We start from the raw sequence: 21,929 nt of genomic DNA, 5'->3' as shown, positions 1-21,929 counted from the left end.
AGCAATTTGGCAATAAGAGCACACATTTTGACATCTTGAACAATGCACAAATGTTTATATTTCCCCTGCTGGCATTGGTAATGATGCTTTTCCTTATGTGGGGCAGCGTGCACTGGTGGGTAATTACAAAACCTTCAATATGGGGAAATACTTGGCTGTCTGCCTTACTGAGCACCTGAGGTTCACAGTTCCTTTGTGTGATTTGGTGCCCTCTTCTAGTGCTGTTTTCTGAGCCAACATCAGAGTTTCAGGATGCTTTTATGTGAAATAAAAGGTGCGCAGAGGGTTTGTTCAGACTGACGAGACGTCTGTAATGTGCAGGGCCTTTAGGGGATGGTCAGCTATGTTGCCATGAATGGTCTCTTGGGCACTATGCTCCATATGGAATTGGATCAGTGATTTAATTGGGTTTAGATGTTAAAATAGGTGGGAACTCTAGCAATATTTGAAGTCTGTGCTTTTTACAGTAACTCTTCTCCTACAGTGTTTTGTTTGTTTCTTCCTTCTTCAGGCTCCCGTGGGGCTTTTTGTGAAGTGAGACCAGACGATAAAAGGATCCTGGAATTTTACAGCAAGCTGGGTTGTTTTGAAATTGCTAAAATGGAAGGATTTCCAAAGGATGTTGTTATCCTTGGAAGAAGCCTGTGAAGTGCTTGACAGCGAACTGTTCCAGTACTGTAGTCCCGTAACAGCTGGGCAGGTAGTGGTGGGGATCTTCATATGGTCTAGCTGCACAAAGCCAGCAATAAGCCAGCTTGGTGGAAGGGGCTATGCGAAAATCACCCATCACACGTTCAAACCGTAATTTGTTGGAAGAGGATAATGCTGCTGAAAACACTGTTTTAACAAAGAGAAATCTTGTCCTCTCCTGGTCCTGTGTGAAGTGCCAAGGAATCTTGCATGGGCTATAGCTTCTCGGAGGAATCCCTCTCAATTGGTTGACGTGGTTGACGACAGTTCTATGCGTTCACATATCAACAGAAAAGTGGTCTCTGGCAGAAGTATCTGTAAAGGTGCAGGTTTTTTCTCTGTCGTAGAGCAGGATGTGCAACTGGAAGTTGCAGAAATGGGAGGGATTGCTTGTGTCAATCAGCAAATTTAAAGATAAGTAGCTACAGTTCTATTTTTGACTATCTTTATGCTTGTTGATAAAGCGATGACCCATTGTCACTTCTAATGACCGTTGGTTCAAGCTTTGTGCTTTGTTAGGGACAAATGTGCAGTGGTCTGTGGCAGAAGTCACTTAATGACAAACTTGTAAATTTTGGTGTATATAAACTTAGCTGTATGCTGACTAACTTTTTGTTTACCGGTTTTTGTAATTTTTTCTTTTGAAAAGTGAAATGGTATAGGTCCAAGATGGCACTTTTGAATAACCTGAAACCACAATGGAGAACGAATCTGTCCTCAGCACTGACCTTTCTTATTGCGCCTTGTATCCAGAGCTAGGAACTGACCATCCTGGGTAAGGGGAGCGGATCCCAAATGCTCCTTCCTTCAGACGGCAGTTTGTCACTGCTTGAGGTTATCGTCATTCTCCTGGCACTGAAACAGCAATTCACAGGGTGGTCTGCTGAACCCTTTAGTTCTGGTAACATTCGCACGGGATTGTGGATGAAAGATGGTGAGAGGGAGAGAGCTGGCCCACAGTCACCATGTTTCAAAGCCTGTTTGTACTAGTTTGATTAAATCAGGGTCTTCAAGTCCTGCACATTTGTATCAAATAACTTTTCTATAAGAAATGCCACAATAAGCACATTTTTACACATTATTTAAATGGTTACCTACTTTTAAATGTTCCAAGAGTTTAATGTTTTTACCCAGGACTGACATGTTTGGCTACGGGATGGAATCAGCGTGGTATGGGATCTGGTAGTGAGGTAGTTGCATCATTTATGAAATTGGTATTTCACAGAAGTCCCAGATATGTAATTGGCCAATGGTACACACCTCGCAGTACCTTGCTTCTTTCACCTGCTGCCATCAGCTGTCTTTATCTTCCTCTTTAATTTTCCTGGGTTTTTTTCAGTGGTGCACAAAGGAAGTTGAGTTCCTTTTACAAGCCTCCAGCTACATAGAAGAAGTTAGGCCACCTGTAACGAATGGCATTAAGACTGCAGTAACATTGTCTGCCACCTGTAAGGAGATGCTGTGTTGGGCCTTCCGGTGCAGTCACATGCAGGATGGTTTTTTTTGTTGGGTTTTTTTTTTTCCTTTAGAGAATGTGAACAATTTTTTAATGCGGTAGCGAAGTATTTAAGTTGAAACAAGTTCATTTCATTTTTAGAGAGAGGTACGGGGTTGTGCTATGGGATTTCATGTAAGTCAGAGCTGAATGCCACTAGTTTTTATACAGCTTTGAGTGCATGTTGAGTAGCTGATACCTTGGTTTATCAGGTGGGAGAGTTTTGTTTCTTCATGGATACCAGAGTCAACTTATTTTATCTGGATGTGTAACATTACAGCATAGGATGCTTGTGGCCTTATTTCTTGGCTTTTAAGGAGTTGCCACATTTTCTCTTCCTATGACTTTGTTATTATTATAGAAGTTAATTGTATAAGCCTATGGAATGTCAGGCCAATACCATCATTCTAGGATTGTAAAGTGATATGTTGACATATCTTTCATGGTTATGATTTTCATTAAGGTTGGAATGCCACTTTCATTAAATCTGTTTTTAGATCAACAGTATCTGTAGCAGAAAAAAAGACCTGTAAAACTGTATTTGAAGACCATGCGAGAAATAGAATAAAAATTGAGAAGTGAATGTAAATCAGAAATGTGTATTTTTGTGGTTCCCAGAACCAGAAGTGGTTCAGCAGTGTATGATACATCACGCTGTATGTGTTGGATGCCCTCCGGATCCGCTGGCAGGGAAGCTTGTTTCTGGGTTTGGTGGTGGCAGTGTGTTGCAGACACTCACCTGTGCTGATGTTTTTCACGGGCAGGTATTCAGCAGCCCTTCAGAAGTACTTGCCCCAAAGATTTGTGGGGTAGCAGTGACCTTTCTTGTTGGCCCCTCTGTGAGTAGCACCAGTTGAACTTCACCTGCGTTGTAAAAACAGCAAAGCCAGTGTGAGCTATGTTGCAGCAGTGCTTGTTTGCACTTTCTTACTCCCTTTTTGTTTTTTTCTTTCCTTCTTTCCTTGCTGGCTGCTGCGTTTAGAGGTTGCTGAAACCCAGAAGAGCCTGCCAGCAGAAGCAAGGCTGGAGACAAAGTAACTTGAGGGACCTGAGGGTCACACTGTGTGTAAGGGGCAAGCATCATAGCTCCACAGTCTGGCTTTAGTTGTACACCCCCAAAACTTAACTTAGGAAGCTGAACACCTGGTGTAGCTAAAGCAAGCAGCTTCCTGCTTAGAATGACAGCCAAGCCAAGGGGTGGGTCAGGGGTGTTAAAAGCAGCTTTTTCCTAAGGTCTGTTCACAAGAGTTCATCCACCTGCTGTAGAAGTGCACTGGTTACACAGTGCAAAACCTACGTATTGTGGAGAACGCGATAACACACAAACAGTTAAAAAGCAGTTAAAAACTTTTCTCCTAACCCAGTAAATGTGTGCTATGTTAAAACGATAGTTTTTCTTCACAAAAGAAATGTGTTGCGTATAGGTGTCTTGGTTTTCTTGAAGCCTATTTCACGAAGTTATGGCAGAAATGGCAGTGTGACTTGCCAATGTCCAATGCATCTCAGCCTGGAATACAGGATTGGACACTGATGTTGCGCCAGGAACTTTTCCTTTAAGGCAGCACGAAGCAGGAATGGGCTCCCTTGCCTCCCTCGCCGCAGCGTAGGTAACGCGCTGCCGCCGGCCAGATGGCTGCGGAGAGCAGCTACCGCGGAAGCCAGCGGCTGCGCTTGTGTAACCATCGCTGAGCGGACGCTTGCCTTTTTCTGAGACCAGGACCGGCTTTTCAAACCTCTTCAGTCATGTTTTTCTTGAACCGACTCCAGCTGGAGCAGAGCAAATGGCCGGCTGCTGGAGGTCTCCTCTGCGGTGGGAGCAGAGCCAGCTTCCCACTGAGAACGTGGTGTAAGCTCATCGTTAGCGGTGTTTGTTTTAATTCGGTTGCTCCTGCCTCCACCCCTGCGGCACGAACCAGGCTGCTTCCCTTTCCGCTTTGAAAGGCCAGTCCGGCCCTCTGCTCCCTGCGATAGCTTTTGAAGCAGGATCTTGCCTTCTGCCTTGAAAGGCTGCTGCGCCACAGTCCCCAGCGTCGGATCACGCTGCTCTCGTCCACGCTGAGAGAGACGGGTGAGTGGATCCCTGCCACCCTCCTCCCGCTCTTTATGCCCTTGGCCTTCTGCCTCGCCAGGCTCGCTCTGTGCCCCGTATCTTCTCCCCGGTGCCCTGGGCCCGGGCCGGTGCCCGTGGGTGGTGGGCAGTAAGGGCCATTTTTCTGGTGTGGCATTTCCGCGGCTGGCAGCGTGGTCGGCGCAGGCCTCGTCCTGCTGAGCGGGCTCTGGCTGAAGGCCCAGGCTGGGCAGGAGACCCCACAGCTGAAGGATGCCGTGGTGTCTTTCACCGCCCGGGTGGCTTTTGGGCCGTTCACCATCCTCACGATGTAAGACCCTCTCCCCTTCCCCTGTTCCCCCTCCTGCCTACCCCCTCCCCCCCACCCCCCGAATAATCTTCTGCTGGAAGAGGCCAGTAACCAGGAAAAGTCATTAGGATCCCGCTGGGGTAATAACGCTTCCGCTTTTATGGCAAGGACATAAAATACTAGAAATACGGCATTTCACCATCTACTCCCCGTCCCCGCACAGCCCCTCCGGGAAGGGCAGGATGCGGGGGCGGGACGGGGCGGGGCGGGGCGGCACAGCCCGGCTCGGCTCGGCACAACCCGGCACGGCACAGCCCGGCACGGCTCGGCCCGCTCCGCTCCCAGCGCCGCTCCCCCGCCTCATGGAGCCGCAGGGGCCCGGCAGCGTCCTCTTCGGTGAGCGGCACCGGGGAGGGGAGTGGGGGCACCGGGGAGGGGAGTGGAGGCACGGGGGGGGGGGACACGTGGGGGGTAATAGAGGGGTTGGGGGGGTGAGAGACGGGGAGCGGGGTAATGGACTGGGGGCAGGAGGGACACGGGGGGGTAAGAGAGAGATGGGGGGGGTTGAGAGAGGCGGGGGAAGAGACTTTGGGGAGTAACGGGGACGGCGTGGACGCAAGACACGTGGGTGAGGAATAGGGCTGAGGGGGGGACACGTGGGGGGCATCACTGAGCCCCGGGGGTGCTAGGCGTGCCGGGGGGGTACGCTGGGGACAGACACACGTGTGGGGCCGGGGCACGGGGAGAGGGCAACCGGCGGGGCCCTGGAATTTGGGGAGAGGAGCACGTGTATGGCCGGGCATGGGAGGGAGCGGGCACGTGGTGCGGGTCCTAGAGCGCTTCGGGAGGAGCCGCGTGGGTCTTGGGGTTCTTGTGGGTGCAGGGCACCGGGAGGGGCTGGGAGCAATGGGGGGGGGGCAGCCCCGCTCCTGCGGCAGCCCCGGCTCTCGCCGGCCTCCCCCGCTCCTCCGCTTAATCCCCCGCGCTCCCACGTCAGCGTTTCGTGGGCGCCCGCCGCGGGGCCGCCGAGCCGCGTCCCTCCTCCCTGGGAGGGCTTTCGGCGGGGGCTATAAAACCCCCACGACACGTGGCCCTGCGCTGCTCAGAAACGCGTGTGCGAGCCGGCGTGTGCCCACGCGTGTCCGGGGCTGCTCCCGGCCCGCAGCACCTCGAGCCGTCGCAGCGCGGCTCAGCAAACGCTTGCACCGAAAAGGAAAGCGGAGCAGCAGCCCCCGAGGCCTTTTATGCACCTGGATTTCGGTCCTTGCCCTGGTGAGGAGAATACATAAGCACGGTCAGGAAGCGGTCCCGCCCTGGGCCGTGTTTGCTGAGGCTAATTCCGCTCTCCCCGTTGCAAACGCCGGGTCTGGTATGCAGGGCTCAGGTCTGCGTTGTTCTGATCTGCTTCACACGGGTGAATCATCCTGCAAAAAGCAAACACACCCAGGGCACTCTGCCTTCCCATGGTCAGCTGAATCCTCATCCTAAGAGCCAAGTACATAATTTTGCATCTCCCTTGTCTTTTTTAGCTATTTGGAGAAGTATGTAATAAAATCCATCTCGAGACTTGCCTTGAGGGACTCCAGCTCCCTGCAGCCTGGCCAGCGTCCTCCCCTGGGGTTGTTCCTCATCACTTGGGTCTCATGCTCCATGTCTTTGCCTCTAGACTCTCAGCGGAGCAAACATTTTGGTGGCTGTGGGGGGAGCGGAGCTGCCTTTCTGTACACTCGCTCTGCTGTGCCCTGCATGTGCTCGGGGGCCTCGGATGCCTCGGGTGCCCCTGGGCACTGCTTCACAGCAGTCCGGTTTGGAGACAGCAGGTTTTGTCCCTGTATGGTGCTGAGCCAGGTGCATGGTTCTTGGGAACACTTTATCCTGGAGCCCAGGACACCCTGGCCTGAGGCTGCACCTGAAAATGAAGTGTTTGAGGGATGCCGTGTGCGTGCCTGGCCGGGGCTTACCCTGGGAACCCTTTGCCCGTGGCGCTTGGGGCTGCGTAACGGCTGCTGTAGCTTTTCTGATCTCCTTTTTCCAGGCTGTGAGCTGACTGCCAGCACCAAATCGTACACGTTTCAGGTGGACAAGGAGGATGACTCTGACCACATTTTGGCCCTGTCTGTGGTAAGAGAAATGAGAACTGACTACGCTTGTCCTCTCCACAGCCTCACCCCGCCTTCCCAGGCTCATTCCCCCTTCCCTGGCCGGGCTGGACTCCCTTGGCTGAGGTCCCGTCCCTGCCTGCTCTTAGGGCAGGGCACGGGACTGTCATGATTATAGAGGTGCTTGAGCAAAGCCAGTGGTGTCAGGAGGCTGCTCAACAAAGGAATACTCCAGACGTGGGGTGAAGGAAAGTGTTTTTTCCTTTTATTTGACCTTGCTGGAGCCTCCCACTAGAACATGGCCCCCTCACCAGCTAGGTCTCTGGCTTGCTGCTCTCCAAGTCCAGGTAGATTCAGGGCTTTGTTCCTGGCTCTCCCTGGGGGTTGCTTTCTGTCCTGGGAGCACAGGACCGGCCAGCATGGGTCAGATCAGCAGAAAATGCAGCCCAGGTGCAGTCTCTTGAGATGGCTGCAGGAACAGCTGTCCCAGCAGGGAAAGGCACAGAGCTGCTCTGGAGGCGGTCAGGGGGCAATTGCTGGGGGGGGTGGGGGGTCCTCTGTCCTCGTTTTGTGGAGCAGCATCCTCACACCTTGCACAGTAGCTGGGCTGGTAGCATTGCTGTGGGTCGCTTGTCCCATGGGGAGCCCTGGCTGTCCCTGCTGTGTCCCCTGGGAGAGCAGTAGTTCACGATCTACGCTCCCACCCAGGTCTGCCTCATGGATGGTGCTAAGGACGAGTGCAACGTGGTGGAGGTCGTTGGGCGAAACCACGAGAACCAGGAGATTGCTGTGCCCATGGCAAATCTGAAGTTGTCCTGCCAGCCCTTGGTAAGAGGTTGTTTTGAAGACTTGTATGGGGATGGCTGCAGGGAACTGGACATGGCTGGATGTTTGTGGACCTTTCCCCTAGGATCCTGACCATGAGCTGGTCTGTAGCTCACAGGGAAATGCCCTGGGTAGCCTTGGCCTGGCTGCAGATGCCCTCAGAAGGACATGTTTAACTGGGCCAGGTGCCGTGCCAGGGACTGCAGGACATTCTGCCTTCTGCCTCAGCTCCATCTCTTGTCTCTTTGCAGCTGAGTCTGGACAACTTCAAGCTGCAGCCTCCGGTGACCTTCCGCCTGGCATCAGGCTCTGGCCCAGTACACCTTGCCGGCTGGCACCAGATCAGTAAGGACTCGTGGGTGGGGAAAGGTTCGGGAGGAGCGGGGAGTCTGGAGGGGCTCCCTCTAGTGAGAATGTGCTGGGGACCCCCTGGGAGATGCACTTGGTGCCTCCTTTGTGCTCTTCCCTAGGGGCCATCTCCATGCAGGGATTCATTTCCTGCTGTAAAGCCTCATACAGGAAAAGGGGTCTGGATGTCCCACACTGTCCTGTTTTCCCTTGGCTGGCTGTTGCCATTCCCCTCTGAGATGTCTGTCCAGCTGGGATACAGCTTATTGCCCACAAGCTGCTGTTAAAACTCCAGTGCTCCTTGGGCTGCTCTGCTCTTGGGGTGCCTTGCAGGCCGGATGTATTTGCAGAGACATACACTGGTGAGTAACAGTTATGTGTGTGTCCCAGTGCACAGGGAAGATGCTTCCTTTGAGGACGATGATGACTTGTCTGCAGAGGAGGAGGAGGAGGAGCTTCCTCCTATCATGCCAGCCAAGAAGTAGAAGAGGAAGCAGTAACTTATCTCCAGGCAAGGTGAGGGGCTGGGCAGCCTCAGAGGGAGGGCCCTGGTGGCTGTGATGCCAGCACGGCCAGCGTGGGTGGAAGCTGCCCTGCTGCAGGAGGCTGCTGCTCAGTCCGGTTCTTCCTCCAGGTACACGCTGGGACTTCTCTCCCCGGATGGCTGTTACCTCGGACACCTCTTGCCAGGACCTCAACATGTGCTGCTTTGGTGTTTTTTTTTTTTTTTTTTCCTCTTGTAACTTTTTGGGGAGCAGGGGCTGCTCCCAGCACTGGGGTGTCTCCTTTCCCACAGCCCTGGGAGGTTGATCCCAAAACTGGATGGATGCTGCTGGTATATCCCCTCTCCCCCATCCCTGTGCTGGCAGTCGGGGATGGAGAAGGTGATCCTTGCCCTGTGCCTTTTTGCTGCCCTGGAACTCTGCTCTGTGCACTCCCCCTCCCTACCTTTGAAATGCCCAGTCCTGGCCTCTTCCCTGCCAGATAGGTAGAAAGCCAGCGGTGGGACAGGCAGTTTCACTGATTTGAGTGTGTTTGCTTTTCTCTACTCACAATTTGATGTTTTTTATACACATCGAAGTGTGAAACTGGGGCCTAGGCTGTGTCCTCAACTGCAGTTATGGAGGGGTGGGAGCTCACAGCCTATTTGTGATCTGGGGGGAGGTTCTGGGTCAATCTGCTTTGTAAAGAACTGTTTTTACACACCGAATAAAGGTGTCTCAGGCACCAGAGCTGGAGGGGGGTCACTGCTGGCTGGCAGGCTCCTCCCGTGTGCACTGCAGTGGGAAGATGCTCCTCTGTGCCTAGACCCCTGACACTTGCTTCCCTTGGCGATGCTGCGGAGCTCCCGGGAGGGGCCCGGTGGCTCCTCTCTCTCCCTTGTGGGCTCTGCACGCTTGTGCCCCATCAGCCAGCTCAGCGCTGCATCCAGGCTGCCAAGGGAAGGGGCAGAGTCGCAGGTGGCTGTACGGGGCCCAGCTCCACGTGTGCTCCCAAAGGTAACACAGGTGTTAGCAACACCCCCCTGATTTGGGCCACGTTGGCCCTGGTGCTGGGCACTGTCATGGCAAGGTGACACAGCTTGTGTCTTGCTCTCAGCCCAGCAGCGTCCCGCGGAGGGGTGAAACACCAGCGCCTGTGGGGTGGGGGGCAGGTTTGAGCTCTGACCTTTGCTAGAGAGTCGTGTCCCACCGTGTCTGGGTACCTGGAGAGGGTTTGATCCTTTCTGCACTTCAGTCAGGTGGCACTTCTCACCCCTGGGAGCTGGTCCTGTCCTTAAATGTTTCTCTGGTTTCCCTGCATCCAGTCTTGCATCCCTGGTCCATGGTTGATGCCCGTCTCGGTCCTCCTTGTTTGTGACGCTGGCTGTTGTCCCTGAGAAGCACCGTGTACTGTCCTGCCTTGCTGGCCCTGTTGGTCCCCTGGGGCAGTGAGTTCCTGGGTTGCGTGGACTCCGGTAGGAAATCCTCCGGGGCAGATCTCAGCTCGGGCTCCATCCTAGGTTGCCAGTGGGGCCGTTTCTCTCCTCTGGGGCCTGTGCAGCTCCCCTCTGCATCCCGCATCCCCGCTGTTTCCTTCTAGCCCCAAACAGCCCTTGACCACCATGGAGGGAGGCTTTGATGCCCCTTGCAGCAAAAGCAAAGGGCTGCTGGCATCTCAACCCCACGGCACGGGGCTGAGGGACCGTGCCCGCCCGGGAGGCACCCGAGGACAGAGCGGAGGGGGCGATGCACCCCTCGGCTGGTGCGGGGCACCCCGCAGCAGAGCGGGGGGAGGATGCCGGGGGGGGGGGGTGGGAGAGGCAGCGGCGTTGGCCCGGGACCCCCCGGGGCACCGGAGGCGGCGGGGGCTGGCGGGGGCCGCTAGGGGGCAGGCGGGCAGCGCGGCGGCCCCGCTCCCGCTCTCGCCGGGGGCACCGGGGCCCCGCCGGCTCCCGGCCCCGCTCCTCGCCTCTCCCTGCCCGGCCCGCGGGGCCTGCAGCGGGGCACGGCCACGCTCTCTGGGTCTGGGCACCCCCCGGGATGCAAAGGGCACCCAGCTCCTGCCTCGGGTCCCTGCGTGGGGCGGCGTGCGGGGGTCTGGCTCTGCGGGGAGGGGGGTGCCGGCTGGCAGAGGTCGCGTCCCTGGGGAAGCATCCCTCCTCCTGCCTGGCAATAGGGTGCCCGGGGCTGGTGGTCCGTGCCTGTGCCCATAAGAACTGCGAGATCCCGAAAAGGACCTGGGGGTGTTGTTTGACAGCTGGCTGAACATGAGCCAGCAGTGTGCCCAGGTGGCCAAGAAGGCTAACAGCATCCTGGCTTGTATCAGGAATAGTGTGGCCAGCAGGAGCAGGCAGGTGATTGTGCCCCTGTACTCGGCGCTGGTGAGGCCGCACCTGGAATACTGTGTCCAGTTTTGGGCCCCTCAATACAAGAAGGACATTGAGGTGCTGGAGCGTGTCCAGGGAAGGGCAACAAGGCTGGTGAAGGGTCTGGAGCACAGGCCTTATGAGGAGTGGCTGAGGGAACTGGGGGTGTTTAGCCTAGAGAAGAGGAGGCTGAGGGGAGACCTTATTGCTCTCTACAACTACCTGAAAGGAGGTTGTAGTGAGGTGGGTGTTGGTCTCATCTCCCATGTAGTTGGCGATAGGACGAGAGGAAATGGGCTCAAGCTGTGCCAGGGGAGGTTTAGGTTGGAAATTAGGAAAAATTTCTTCGTGGAAAGGGTGGTCAAGCATTGGAACAGGCTGCCCAGAGAGGTGGTGGAGTCACCATCCCTGGAAGTGTTCAAAAAATGGGTAGATGTGGCACTTCAGGACGTGGCTTAGTCTAGTCTACCCTTGATTAGTTTAGAGTGGACTTGGTAGTGTAGGTTAATGGTTGGACTGGATGATCTTAAAGGTCTTTTCCAACCTAAACGATTCTATGATGCCCCCGCAAATTTCATTGCCCCGGGGAGGTTTGTGGGAAACGGGGTGATTCGGTAGCCTTGCTGAGTGAAGAGATGCAGTGGCATCCTCCCCGAGGTCTGGATGTGAGTTTGAGAGGCGCTGGCAGGGCACAGCACCCCGGTGCCCTGTGCTGATGGTGCAGGAGAGGATTTTGGGGTGGTGAACGGAGCTGTGGCTGTGCCGGTGCCGGGATGGTGCCCAGCCCCTGCCAGGGCTGGCTCGCGCAGGACCTCGTAGATCTCCTTGGCTGTGTGTGCTTGGAAGGGGTCAAGGCTAATTTATCTGCTGAGCCTTGGTCCTGCTTGCTCTCTGCGGAGGAGCAGCTTGGCTCAGGGGAGATAAGAGCCAGTAGATCATTTTTAACAAGGTGCTTCTGGAAGGGTGGGCTGGGGGAGGCAGTTGGCTTGGAGCCTGGTGGGGGGTGGCAAGGGGAGGGAGTGGGCACATCTCGGCCCTGGCAGGGTGGTACAGCTGCTTCATGCAGGGTGGGAGAGGCAGTACTGGCTGATGAGGAGGAGTATTTGGCCTCTTAAAGGGTAGAAGGAGATGGTTTCAGGGTGCTGGTTTCCTCAGGGGTGTCTAGGTAGCTGGGACAAGAGGCTGTGGCAGGAGGGACAGTCCTGCTGGGGGGCAAAGATGTGGCACCATGGGGGACATGGTGCTGGTGGCAGGAGGCTTGATGAGACGAAACTTGCCCTCCCCACTGCAGGACCATCCCATCCCAAAGCCTTGCCAGGAGTGCTGCCTGGTCCCCAGCACTGCTGCAGGGTGATGCCAGGGGAGAGAGAACACCCCAATCCCAGAGGGGCAATGGAGGGGATTAGGGTGTTGGCACTGCCAGGCCCCTTTCTAAGTGACTTGGGGAGGCTTTAACCCCCCCCCCCCAGCAATGTCACAGCCTTGATGTGCTCAGGTTGGGGAGAGGGAGATAAATGCTGAGATGGCAGGAGGCTGGGAGGGGGGATGCACTCACACACAGCGCTTAATGGGGAAGGATGGGATTACAGGGGTCACGCTAGGTGAGCAGCTTCCTTCGCGGAGCTGATGGTATCAAAGCAGGTGCCCCCGGCTGCAAATACCTTGCGCAAACAAACAGGGCTGTCTAAGAGCAGGTGAGCTCGGGCATGGCCAGGCTGGGGGGTGCTCAGGGGTGGCGGGGGCAGGAGGCTCTCTGTGCGTGGGGAGTGAAGCATGGGGCTCCCAGTGTGAGGGCTGCCTTGTTTTGCATCGGGTGGGGGAAAAATGGAGTTGTGTGCCTATGTACATACATGGATTTCCTATGCTGGAGGTATGTGTAAGGGTGCAGAGCCGGTTGCTCTCCCATGGTGTGGTGGAGGTGCCGGGACCCAGGGAGCCAAATGATGCCCCAGCCCAGGTGATGGCTCTGGGGTTGCTCTGGGAGGTGGTTGGCTCTGAGCATCCCTCCTCTCTACTGCATTTTGGGGGTCTGCATGCTGACATTGGCTGGGGATGGGTCCCTCCCTGCTCCAGCAGTACCGGGGAACCCTGGCTGAGCCGTGCAGCAGAGAAACGTGGCCATAGCATGGCTCGATGTGGAGGTCACCATGCATAAGTACCATGGCCATGCACCCGCACTGCTGCACTCTCCATGGCCCTCCCAAACTGGCCTGCTGTGCTCGGCGAGGGGCTCAGGCTGCTCACTGCAGGGTCTGGCCCAGGTGCAGCCCCGCTGGGCTGGGGCTTGGCTGCCTGCCTCCAGCTGGGTGGCTGGGCCAGGCCGGTGGCTCTCAGGGGATGCTCTGGTTTCAGAGGTCAGGTGTGAGTTGCTTTTTCAGTGATGGAGGAGAGGGATGGGGAGCTGCTCTGCTGAGCATGGCCAGGTAGCGGCTTTCCTTGTGATGCTTCAGATGGTCCTGACCAAATGGCTTTCTTGCTGGGTTTCAGCTCTCCATGCTGGGAACTCGGTCCCAGGGTGGCTGAGAGGCACAGCTGTAACTGTGCTGTAGGTGGGGCTGGTCCCCTGCTCCATGAGCTCTCTGTTGCTGGTTCCCACACTGAACTGGGGTAATACTGCTTTTCTCTGAGGCTTGGCTGCCTGGGCTACGGATGAAGCCAGTGGGACACCCCTGGAGATGCACAACCCTTGTTGTCCCAGGGTGCAGCGGCTCTGCGAGGTGGGGCAGAGAGCTGTGGGGTGCGTGGCACCTCGGTGGCAGCGGGAGCCAGGAGAAGGCCCAGCAGAGCCACTCTCAGCTGGGACCACCCTGGTGGTGGGTGTGATGAGCATCCCATTCTCTGCAGTGTCAGCTGTGCTATCCCTGTTCTGTCCTGCCGGGCAGTGGGCACAGGTACCTCTGCTATTGCCTCAGGGAGCGGCCAGCACCCTAATGCACAGGGCTGGCCCTAGCAGAGCTGAGCCAGGGACACGTTGCAACCAAGAGAGCAAGTAGCAGGATCTGGAAGGGCCAAGCTGCTGTTAATTCCAATCTTCTTCCCATCAACGTGCCTTGCAGAGGGAAATGCTGCTGGTGCACTCTGTGGGAACAGTCCTGTCTGCTGGAGAAGCCAAAACTCATGTTTGGGGTCATCTCCTGCTCGCTGGTGCTTGGTTACAGGTTGGGTCCTCCCCAGCGTGCCTTGAGCTGGCTGGCAGCCTGGGCGCGTGGGTGTTGACCCCACCGACTGCTCTGCAGGAGGAGAAGAGGTTCCTTCAGCTTTCAGCTCCACAGTGGGTGCAGGTGGCTGATTTACCACGGCTGCTCCTGGCTGCACATGCCGGCACAGGAGGTTGCTTGCGGCCAGGCTCTGCTCTGGGCATTCACAGGCTGCGATAGCTGCTCAGCGTGTCTGCTTGCTGTGGGGATGCATGTCCCCAGCTCCACAACGCTGCTCAGAATACAAGAAGGGGTAGTTTCCACGAAGGTGCTGCTGCAACAGCCTTGGCTTTACGGTCTGCAGTGGGGGCACAGCAAAAGGTGTTGGGGGAGCACGGAGTGATGCTGGAGCAGGGGTTGTGCCATGAGTTGGGTTTAAACTCACAAACACGTAAAGCAGGTGCTAAAAGTGAACATGGTTGGGCTGTGGTAGAGAGCCCCATGCAAGACAGCCTGGGTGAGGCTCCATTGCAGCCATCCCGCACCATCCTCTCCCGCATTCTCAGTCCAGCCCGCCTCGCGTCAGGGCGGCGTTAGCTGCTCTGCTCTCGACAGCCACAACGGAGATACCCGGAGGTCGCAGGTGTCCTGGCCTTCGACCCCTCCAAGGCGTGAATCTAATCGCTGTGGGCTGGGCTGTCCCTGACACTGGCAGGATCGTCACCGCTGGCCGCATGTCCCTGCCAGGGCTGGTGACAGCTGGGGGAACGGGATCTGCCCAGAGCAGCTGGACTGTGCCCCAAGGGGATTTAGGATCTACTGGAGGGATCCTACTGGGGAGGCACCTCGCTGCAGGGAGCACAGGGACCTTGCGGTCCCTGTTTCCAGCCCCACTGGTGGCAGAGCCCTAGGTTGGATGGGCAGGATTTGGCCTCCATGGTGTCCTTGCTGGTGGTGGCTCTGCACAGGCGCTCTGCAGACACTCCATACCCCCTCCATGCTTCCAGCCCCTGCTCCCCCGATGGGCTGTCACAGGGGTGGAGACCCCTGAGCTTCAAGGCACGAGGTTTTGGGGCCTGGATAAGAAGAGCTGTTGCTGATGGGCAGAGCAGAGGATGAAGTGAGCTCAGGGGACAGGGATCTTGTCTGGGGCAGGTCTGCCCTGCTAGACCTCCTGGTGCTGAGCTCACTGGGAGGAGGCGGCATGGTCTAGTGGTGGGCCCTCAGGAGATGGGATTTTGGCATCCTGCAGAAAAAGTGGGAGCAGAGTCATTGGAGACCTCTCAAACCCCATCTGAACAACCTGGGTGCTTGCTCTTGTGCCTAGGCTGGCTCCCTGCAGCCTTGACCCATCCTTGTGCACCCTGGAGATGGTGTCTGCACCACGATGGGAGCTTGGGCATCTTGTGCATGCCATGGCCACACTCCAGGACGGTGTGGAAGTTCCCTACCACAGCCGGTGCCTGGGAGAAGCCAGTTACAGGCTGACTCCAGGCTGTGGCTGTGGCTTTGCCTGGGACCACATGTTCCTCACCTTCCTGAAACACAGAGGTCTTCTGGGCAGCACAGAGACCAGACATGGCTCTGGACATGGAAGTTGGAGAGGGTCACAGGTCTTGTGCCAGCCCCAGAGCCAGTGTGGGGTGGGGGCTATAGGGCTGATGGGAGCTGGAGAGCTGGGCATGGGTAAGGGCTAGCAGGGGAATTTGGGGCAAACATGGGGCTGGCCAGCAAGCTGAGGGGCTGTGGCCAACCTGGGGGAGCTGCAGGTGCCATGGAGAGCGTGCCCACCTCGCTACTTCTTTGGGGTTCGCTCTTGCTGGTCCTACTGCCTCCCCCCCCCGCCCCGGCTCTCACAGGGCCGTGTGGGGTGCCCCAGGGGCTGGCTCCCCGGGGCCAGCGTCAGGATGAGCTGTGGCTCTGCCGGGCTGGGATGTCAAAGGGGCCATAACCCTGGTGTTTTGCAAACTCCTGGGGTCAGCAGTTCAGCTGCCACTGACACAGGGGCCCAGAGACACACACGGGCATTTTGGGTGGATGCTGTAAGCAAACAAACGAAGGTAGAGTTACAGCCGACGGACAGCTCCCCCCCCCCCCAACTGCTGTTAGTTTTAGGCTTAACCCCCCCGTGGGCTGGGCACAGGCATCCTCTTCCTAAGAGAACCCAAACCAAAGCCAAATTGCCCAGCCCAGCTGGCTGGGAGCCAAAGCTGAAGCTGGGCAGCAAAGGGCCAGCATTTTGCTTCTCTCTATCTCAGCTCCTTGTGGCCCTGAAGGATCCTCTGAGTCCATCCCACGGAGAGGACAGTGACCCCCGGCATTGAGTGATGGCTTCCACCTTCCTGGGTGGCCAGTGGAGCCCCCTCCCACCCAGCCTGGCTTTGACCCCCCTTCCCAGCCCTGCCTGATGGTGGGTGGCTGGAGACCCCGAGGAGGGTGCTGCTGCTTGGGCTGGGACTATGGTGCTGGGAAAGTTGTGCCAGCCAGGAATGCCTTGGGACCAGGTCCTGGAGGTGCTGTTCGGTCTGTGCAATGGGGTCAGGAATGAAGCGGAGCTGCTTAAATATCATGATCGTGCACATCCTCATCCACGCGTCCCCGTGTGTCACCCCTTCCCCATGCATGTGTGTCATGGCCATTCCTGGTCAGGCTGTTCATTTACTGACCCCTCTTAGAGGCAGAGCAGATTCACACAAGAGTGCCCAACCTTCGGTTTAAATCACTCTGGGCTGAGGATGCCACCTTCTCCCTGAGGTGCTCCCACGTGAACTGTCCTCACCTAGAGCCTTTGGTCTTTGTTTCTGGCTTGCCTAACTTAAACCCAGCTATGGGACTCTGTGTGGAACCCTTCCCAAGCTGGGTGGCCACAGAGCCATCCCAGTTCTCTCTCCTTGCAGGTGGATGTGGCCTGGGGGTGCGTCTCCCCATCACTGCCCTCCACAAGGCTCCTGGCCTTGCTCAGCACTGCCAGATCTTTACCCATGTGCCTGGCTCACTACTGAACCCCTGCCATGTGCTCGGTGTGGATGCCAGAGCCAAAAGCAGTGCTGGTCTCAGCAGAGCCAAACGTAGCCATGAGACAGATGCTTAACACCAATGGAAAAGCCCTCCATGCATCCATGGATTGCCCTGGATGAACTCCGGTTCTGCTCGGGGACCAGGAGTGAAGCTGCCATGTGCTGAACCACCCAAGGCTGCCTCTGCCATGCTGATGGGCAGTGAGCTCTTCTCCAAATCGCCCAGCCTGGATGGAAAGCAGAGCCCAGCTTTGACTCCTCTGATCTGCAGGAGCATCGCTGCCTGGGGTCAGCACATGGCCACCAGAGGATGATGGAGCCACTATTGACACCAGCCCTTCCAGGAGCACAGCCTGAAATTATGGAAGCAAAGGCCACGGTTCCAGAAAGCTGCTGGACAGGTGGGACAGGAGGTGATGAAACTGCCTCCAAAGGGCAGAGGAGTGAGTCCAGTTCCCTGAAATGAAGCCGTGAGAACAGATGCTGAAGAGGGACCTAACGGGGCCACATCACTCAGGTTGGTCCTGCACAGGGGTGGGCACAGCTCCGGGGGGCTGCAACCAGAACGCAGGGGTAGTCTCCTGGCCTGGTGTTCCCACTGCCCACGAAACATGCCTCAACCCTGCTGTTAGTAATTGAATAGAGAGGAGAATTAATTGAGCAGGCTGTGTCTCCCCTCTCCGCTCCTCGTTTGCCCCGGGGGCTGCCTTGGCGCTGTGGGTAGTGAAGACAAGGTCATTCCCATGTAACACATCCCGGTGGGGTTCAGCCAAGTTCCTTCCCTTCGGGGTGGGGGGGGCAGGTTAATGGCAAGCAGTGGGATCGCCCCAGGCTGCTCCGTGCTGCTCAGCCATGGAGGAGCTGCTGTTGCCTCTGAAACGCCCCATTAATGCTGCGGTCCTTTCGTGAAGGATCAGCGGGCAGGGCTGGGGGTGCTGGGCTGGGGCTGGGAAGGCTGAGTGGAGTGGGCTAGCATCCCTCTGGCTCTGCTGGGAAGCCTCCATGCATTTATTCTGGGGTGGCAAAAGCTGGTTTATGGCCAAGCATCCTCCAAGCACAGCTGTAAAGTGTTACAGGATTCTGTTTTTCATGTGTTTTGGCTCTCCATCATATGGCGTTGGAGGGGAGGGAGATGCTTGGGTGCAGGGCAGTGCTGTCTGCGCTCTGGTGTCCTTCTCTGTGTGCCTCAGCTTTTGGCTAACCCTGAGCCCCATGCCTGCCGCCCCACTGCCTACGTTGTCCCCTTTTGAAGGGAACGGCTCTGCAGACTCTCCGAGCCCTCTGTGCATTCAGAGAAGAGGTCTCCTCACCCTTCAGCCAGCTCAGTCTTGCAGTGTGCTGCTGCGGGTGCTGCTCACCTCCATCAACCCCTCACCTCTCCCAGCTTCCTCTTCTGATGTGAACTCCCAGTTTGCTAGGAACCCTTGTCTCCACTTGCCCCAGTGTGGACTGGTTGCCCCTAAAGCCATGGTTGGTGTTGCTTTTCTCGGCTCTGCCTTTCTGAAATAAGTGATGGCAGTGGGGAGGTTTTAGGCTGATGCTCAGGGAGGAGCTGGTAACATCTACACCTTGCTGGCTTTGACCTCTTGTGGGGCGTGGGGGCTTGCTCTGCCTGCAGGAGGAGAAGGCTGTCTGTGGACCACTTCTGACCCGGACTGGGCCAGACAGGGATGATGCCCTGAAAGAAGCAGGCTGGAAGCTGGAGCTGGGACCTGGACTGTGTCCTGCAAATGTGCAAAGGGAAGTCCTGGGAGAGAGCAGGGACAGTGCTGGGGTGGCTCTGGGTGGGGGCATGCAGTGCTGAGGGTCACAGGAGGAATCAGGAGAGTCACACACACACACACACCCCTGCACCTCCTGCACGGTCTCCCATCTCTGCTGCACAGCAGCACATGCAGCACCCTCCCGGGGGCCTCACAGTCCCTTGCCTGCTGCCCCCTCCACCTATTCAAATCCTCTCCTGCTCTGCTCACTGCCAGACTGCAGTCTAGGCTGCTCCAGGAGCTGCCCCCACAGTTCCCGGCTGCCAGGAGGCTCTGTGTGGGGTGCAAAGGGGAGGCAGAGGTGGGGAAGGTCTTGTTTGTATCCTCGTTCCTCTCTTGGCTCCTGCTTCTTGGTGTTGCAGCCCTGTGGCTGTGCCTGGGCACCCTCAGCTTTATGGGAAAAGAGGTGAGGAGGCTGCAGCTCACACCTCTGGTGTTTGATGCTTCATCTGCAGCATTTAACATCCCTGAAGAACATAAAATACATGAGCTATTCTCTGAGGGAAATGCACTTCTGTGCCTACCCAGCCTAAACATGGTCCCAGTTCTGCAGATCAGGGCATTGAAGCAGTGGGGCACCGGGACGGGACCTGATGGGGCCATGCTGGTAGCCTCCTCCAGGGGCCTGGAGCACTGGGGACACAGCAGGTCCCCAAGTCTTTCTGCTGGGAGGGGATTTCTTCCACCAGCTCTGTAGCAGCTTGGCCTGAGGCTGGGGTTTCTCTGCTCCGCAGGAGAGCCAGACAAACCATTTAGCCTCAGTGCCTGGGGATGGAGGGGACCCTCACCCCGTGGACCCAGGGGCTTAGCTCAGATGGCCTGCGAAGGAGCCGATAGGCAGGCTGATTTCCCTTGCACTGCCTTGCACAGGAGAGAGGCTTTCCAAAAAGGTTTGTCTTTTACTTAAAAAACAAACTGGGGGACACACACACACACACGTCATTCTTGATGCAAACATGGGTGACCCCGTGGTGGGCTGGGAAGCACGGAGGGAAGGGGACAAATGGCTCTGTGCAGGCACCCGACTTCCCCGCAAGGAGCAGATCGTGGCCGTGAGCCAAGGCAGCAGCAGAGGTGGGACGAGCCCAGCACCCATGATGCTGCCTGTCCCCGGCTGCCGTCACCAAGCCACTCGTGTCTCTCCACTGCCCAAAGGTGGGGGGTAGGACGGGGGCTGTGGAGGCCTTGGCTGCGGGCCTGAGGATGGCCGGCAGGAGCATCGTCTGTCACCCGCTGTCAGGCAAAGTGTGGCCACCCCTGGGTGATCCCACACCGGCTTGATTTTACAGCCATGACTGGCACTTGAGCCTGTTTGCCGAGGGCAGGGGGCACACGGGGCTGTCAGCTTGTGGCTGCCTCTGACCCTGTACGGGAACACCATAAATCTCGCAGTTCAAGGCAGCTTGGGCTGTTCTGGACACCGTTGAACACAGCGTTCGGTGTGCAGGATAATGCACGGCCCGACCCTGCGCCTGCTGGAGGTAAAGCAGAGGTGGCTGCTGGTGAGCAAGAGCAGCATCTGGGAAAGACACAGTGCCTAAATCCCTGTAACTTTTTATATATAAAAAAGCAAGGATTGTCTTAATTTAGAGCATCAGAAACATCTAGTGCTGTCTGCCCTGGTTTTGCCTGTTTTTCCTTAGGCAGCCCAGAGAGGTGGATATGGGGAGCCACCTCACCCCTGCCGTGGCACATCAGCCGTTTGCATGCTTCGACACAGGGTGTTTTTCTCTCAAGCATGTGCTGGACCGAGGAGCTGGATGTGTGAGTGTGCGCTGCCCGTGGAAACCCTCTGCTGCTTCAGCCGAGAGCCTTCAGTGCCCATCCTACCCGTTCCTGTGGTGCTCCTAACGTCTTCCAGTTAATCACAGGCTTGACCCAATACTTCTTTCTACTTGTAGGAAAACCCCTCAGAAACATCCTTCCAGCCTTTTGCACCAAGAAAAGAGGAAGGAAAATGCACAAGGTGCTTATTTTGTGGAAAATTTTGGCCGGAACAAGGCAGTTGCCTGCCCTGTGCTGTGCTAGGTGTGACAATACTGATGCAGGGGGGCTGTTTTTCTCCATGAGCCCTGTGGGGCCAGCCCAGTTTTGGGGCAGTGCCCAGGCTCCCCTGCCCGCCTGCGGCATCCCCCTGGCAGCGATGATGCTGGGCAAGACCAGGTGAGACCCCTGGCACCCCTGGGAGATCCATCCCCGGAATGACTGTAGGCAGCGTTTTGGGGTGAAATGCTGCGTGTGTGGCGGGGAGAGGTGTGGGGGTACGTGTGTCCGGGGTTGCTGGGTGCCTGAGCATGGGGCAAACTGCACGAGCTGGGTGTCAGCGTGCGCGCGCGAGAGAGAAATGTCCTGCGACTGCAGCTGGTGTGTGACTACATGTGCAAAGTGGGGGGGGGTTGTATTTTTGGGGTAGGGGTGAGTGCGGAGGGCTGTGTGGGTTTGTGCTGGGGGTCGCGTGGTGCGTGCGTACAGGGTTGCGTGTGCGTAGGGGGGCTGTGCGTGTGAGGGGCGCGAGTGGGAAAGGGGGCTGTATACGCGTGCGAGCTGTGCGTGCGTGAAAGGGCCTGCACGGGTGTGCGTGCGTGCATGCGTGTGTGTGTGCAGGGGCGCTGCACGGGCGTGTGCAGGGCTGCGTGTGTGTGCAGGCGGGCAGTGCACGCGTGTGTGTGTGCGTGTGCAGCGGTGCAGCCCGCCGCTCTGTCACTCAGAGGCCGGCTGACAGGAGCTGCCTCTCCAGCGGCGGCAGATAGCGCTGATTGCTGATTCGAGGAAACAAAATAGCAATTGTAATTATGGGCTCTGATAAGATAAAGGAGGGCGCGGGGAGCGCGGGGACCGGCAGCGGGGCACGGCCGGCAAATTAGCAGCTGTCACTCAGCGCCGAGCAGGCGGCGCCGGCCCCGGCCCCGGCCAGGTACCGGCCCCGGGGGCCGCCCGCCGCAGCCCCGCCGCAGCCCCCGCCCCGGTGCGCAACAGGTGGCGGGGCCGGGAGCGCCGGGGCTCGCCGGAACAATGCAGCCCAAGGCGGCCCTGCCCGGGCTGCGGGGCTGAGCCCCGTCCCGCCGCCGCCGCCGCCCGGCCCCATGGCCCCGCACCGCCGGCCCTGAGGGCGCCCGCCCCACCAGGTAAGCGCCCGGCGGGGATGCTCGGGGGGGGGTCCCCGCTCCCCACTCCCCACCCCGGCTGCGATATTTGCTCAGCCTCGCTCCCTCTCGAAACTCCGGCCCCCCACCCCATCCCCCCGGTAATCCTTTTAACGTCTGGCACGTCCCGGGAGGGCTCGCCCGCCCGGTCCCAATCCACAGCGCGCCCGCGGAGCGGCGAGCCCCCAGCGGGGGAACCGCGGCCCC

At 57.5% G+C, this 21,929-nt stretch overlaps 2 protein-coding genes across 2 annotated transcripts in view; both read left to right on the top strand.

Annotated features, from left to right (window-relative positions):
• OGA (O-GlcNAcase) overlaps positions 1-21,929 on the top strand; it is a 457,590-nt gene that overhangs the window by 23,046 nt on the left and 412,615 nt on the right. Inside the window, exon 16 of the mRNA XM_075717662.1 lies at positions 512-1,649. Within this exon, the coding sequence (XP_075573777.1) occupies positions 512-648 (137 nt within the window). The 3' untranslated portion in view covers positions 649-1,649. The remainder of the gene's footprint in view (positions 1-511; positions 1,650-21,929) is intronic.
• Positions 4,905-8,299, top strand: NPM3 (nucleophosmin/nucleoplasmin 3). Its single transcript, XM_075717958.1, has 5 exons — positions 4,905-4,938; positions 6,578-6,663; positions 7,350-7,469; positions 7,718-7,811; positions 8,205-8,299. The coding sequence occupies exons 1-5, from the start codon at positions 4,905-4,907 to the stop codon at positions 8,297-8,299; spliced, it is 429 nt and encodes a 142-aa protein (XP_075574073.1).

The sequence above is a fragment of the Pelecanus crispus genome, chromosome 10 (genome assembly GCF_030463565.1).
Source record: "Pelecanus crispus isolate bPelCri1 chromosome 10, bPelCri1.pri, whole genome shotgun sequence".
Lineage (NCBI taxonomy): Eukaryota > Metazoa > Chordata > Aves > Pelecaniformes > Pelecanidae > Pelecanus > Pelecanus crispus.
Note: the sequence above shows the minus strand (reverse complement) of the source record. Positions and strands in the feature narration are given on the sequence as shown.

Bases quoted from the DNA above. Each gene is read 5' to 3' on its own strand.
- NPM3 (XM_075717958.1), top strand. From the start codon at position 4,905: ATGGAGCCGCAGGGGCCCGGCAGCGTCCTCTTCG. The intron at 4,939-6,577 runs GTGAGCGGCACC...TCCTTTTTCCAG, and splicing joins GCCCGGCAGCGTCCTCTTCG to GCTGTGAGCTGACTGCCAGC. The intron at 6,664-7,349 runs GTAAGAGAAATG...GCTCCCACCCAG, and splicing joins ACATTTTGGCCCTGTCTGTG to GTCTGCCTCATGGATGGTGC.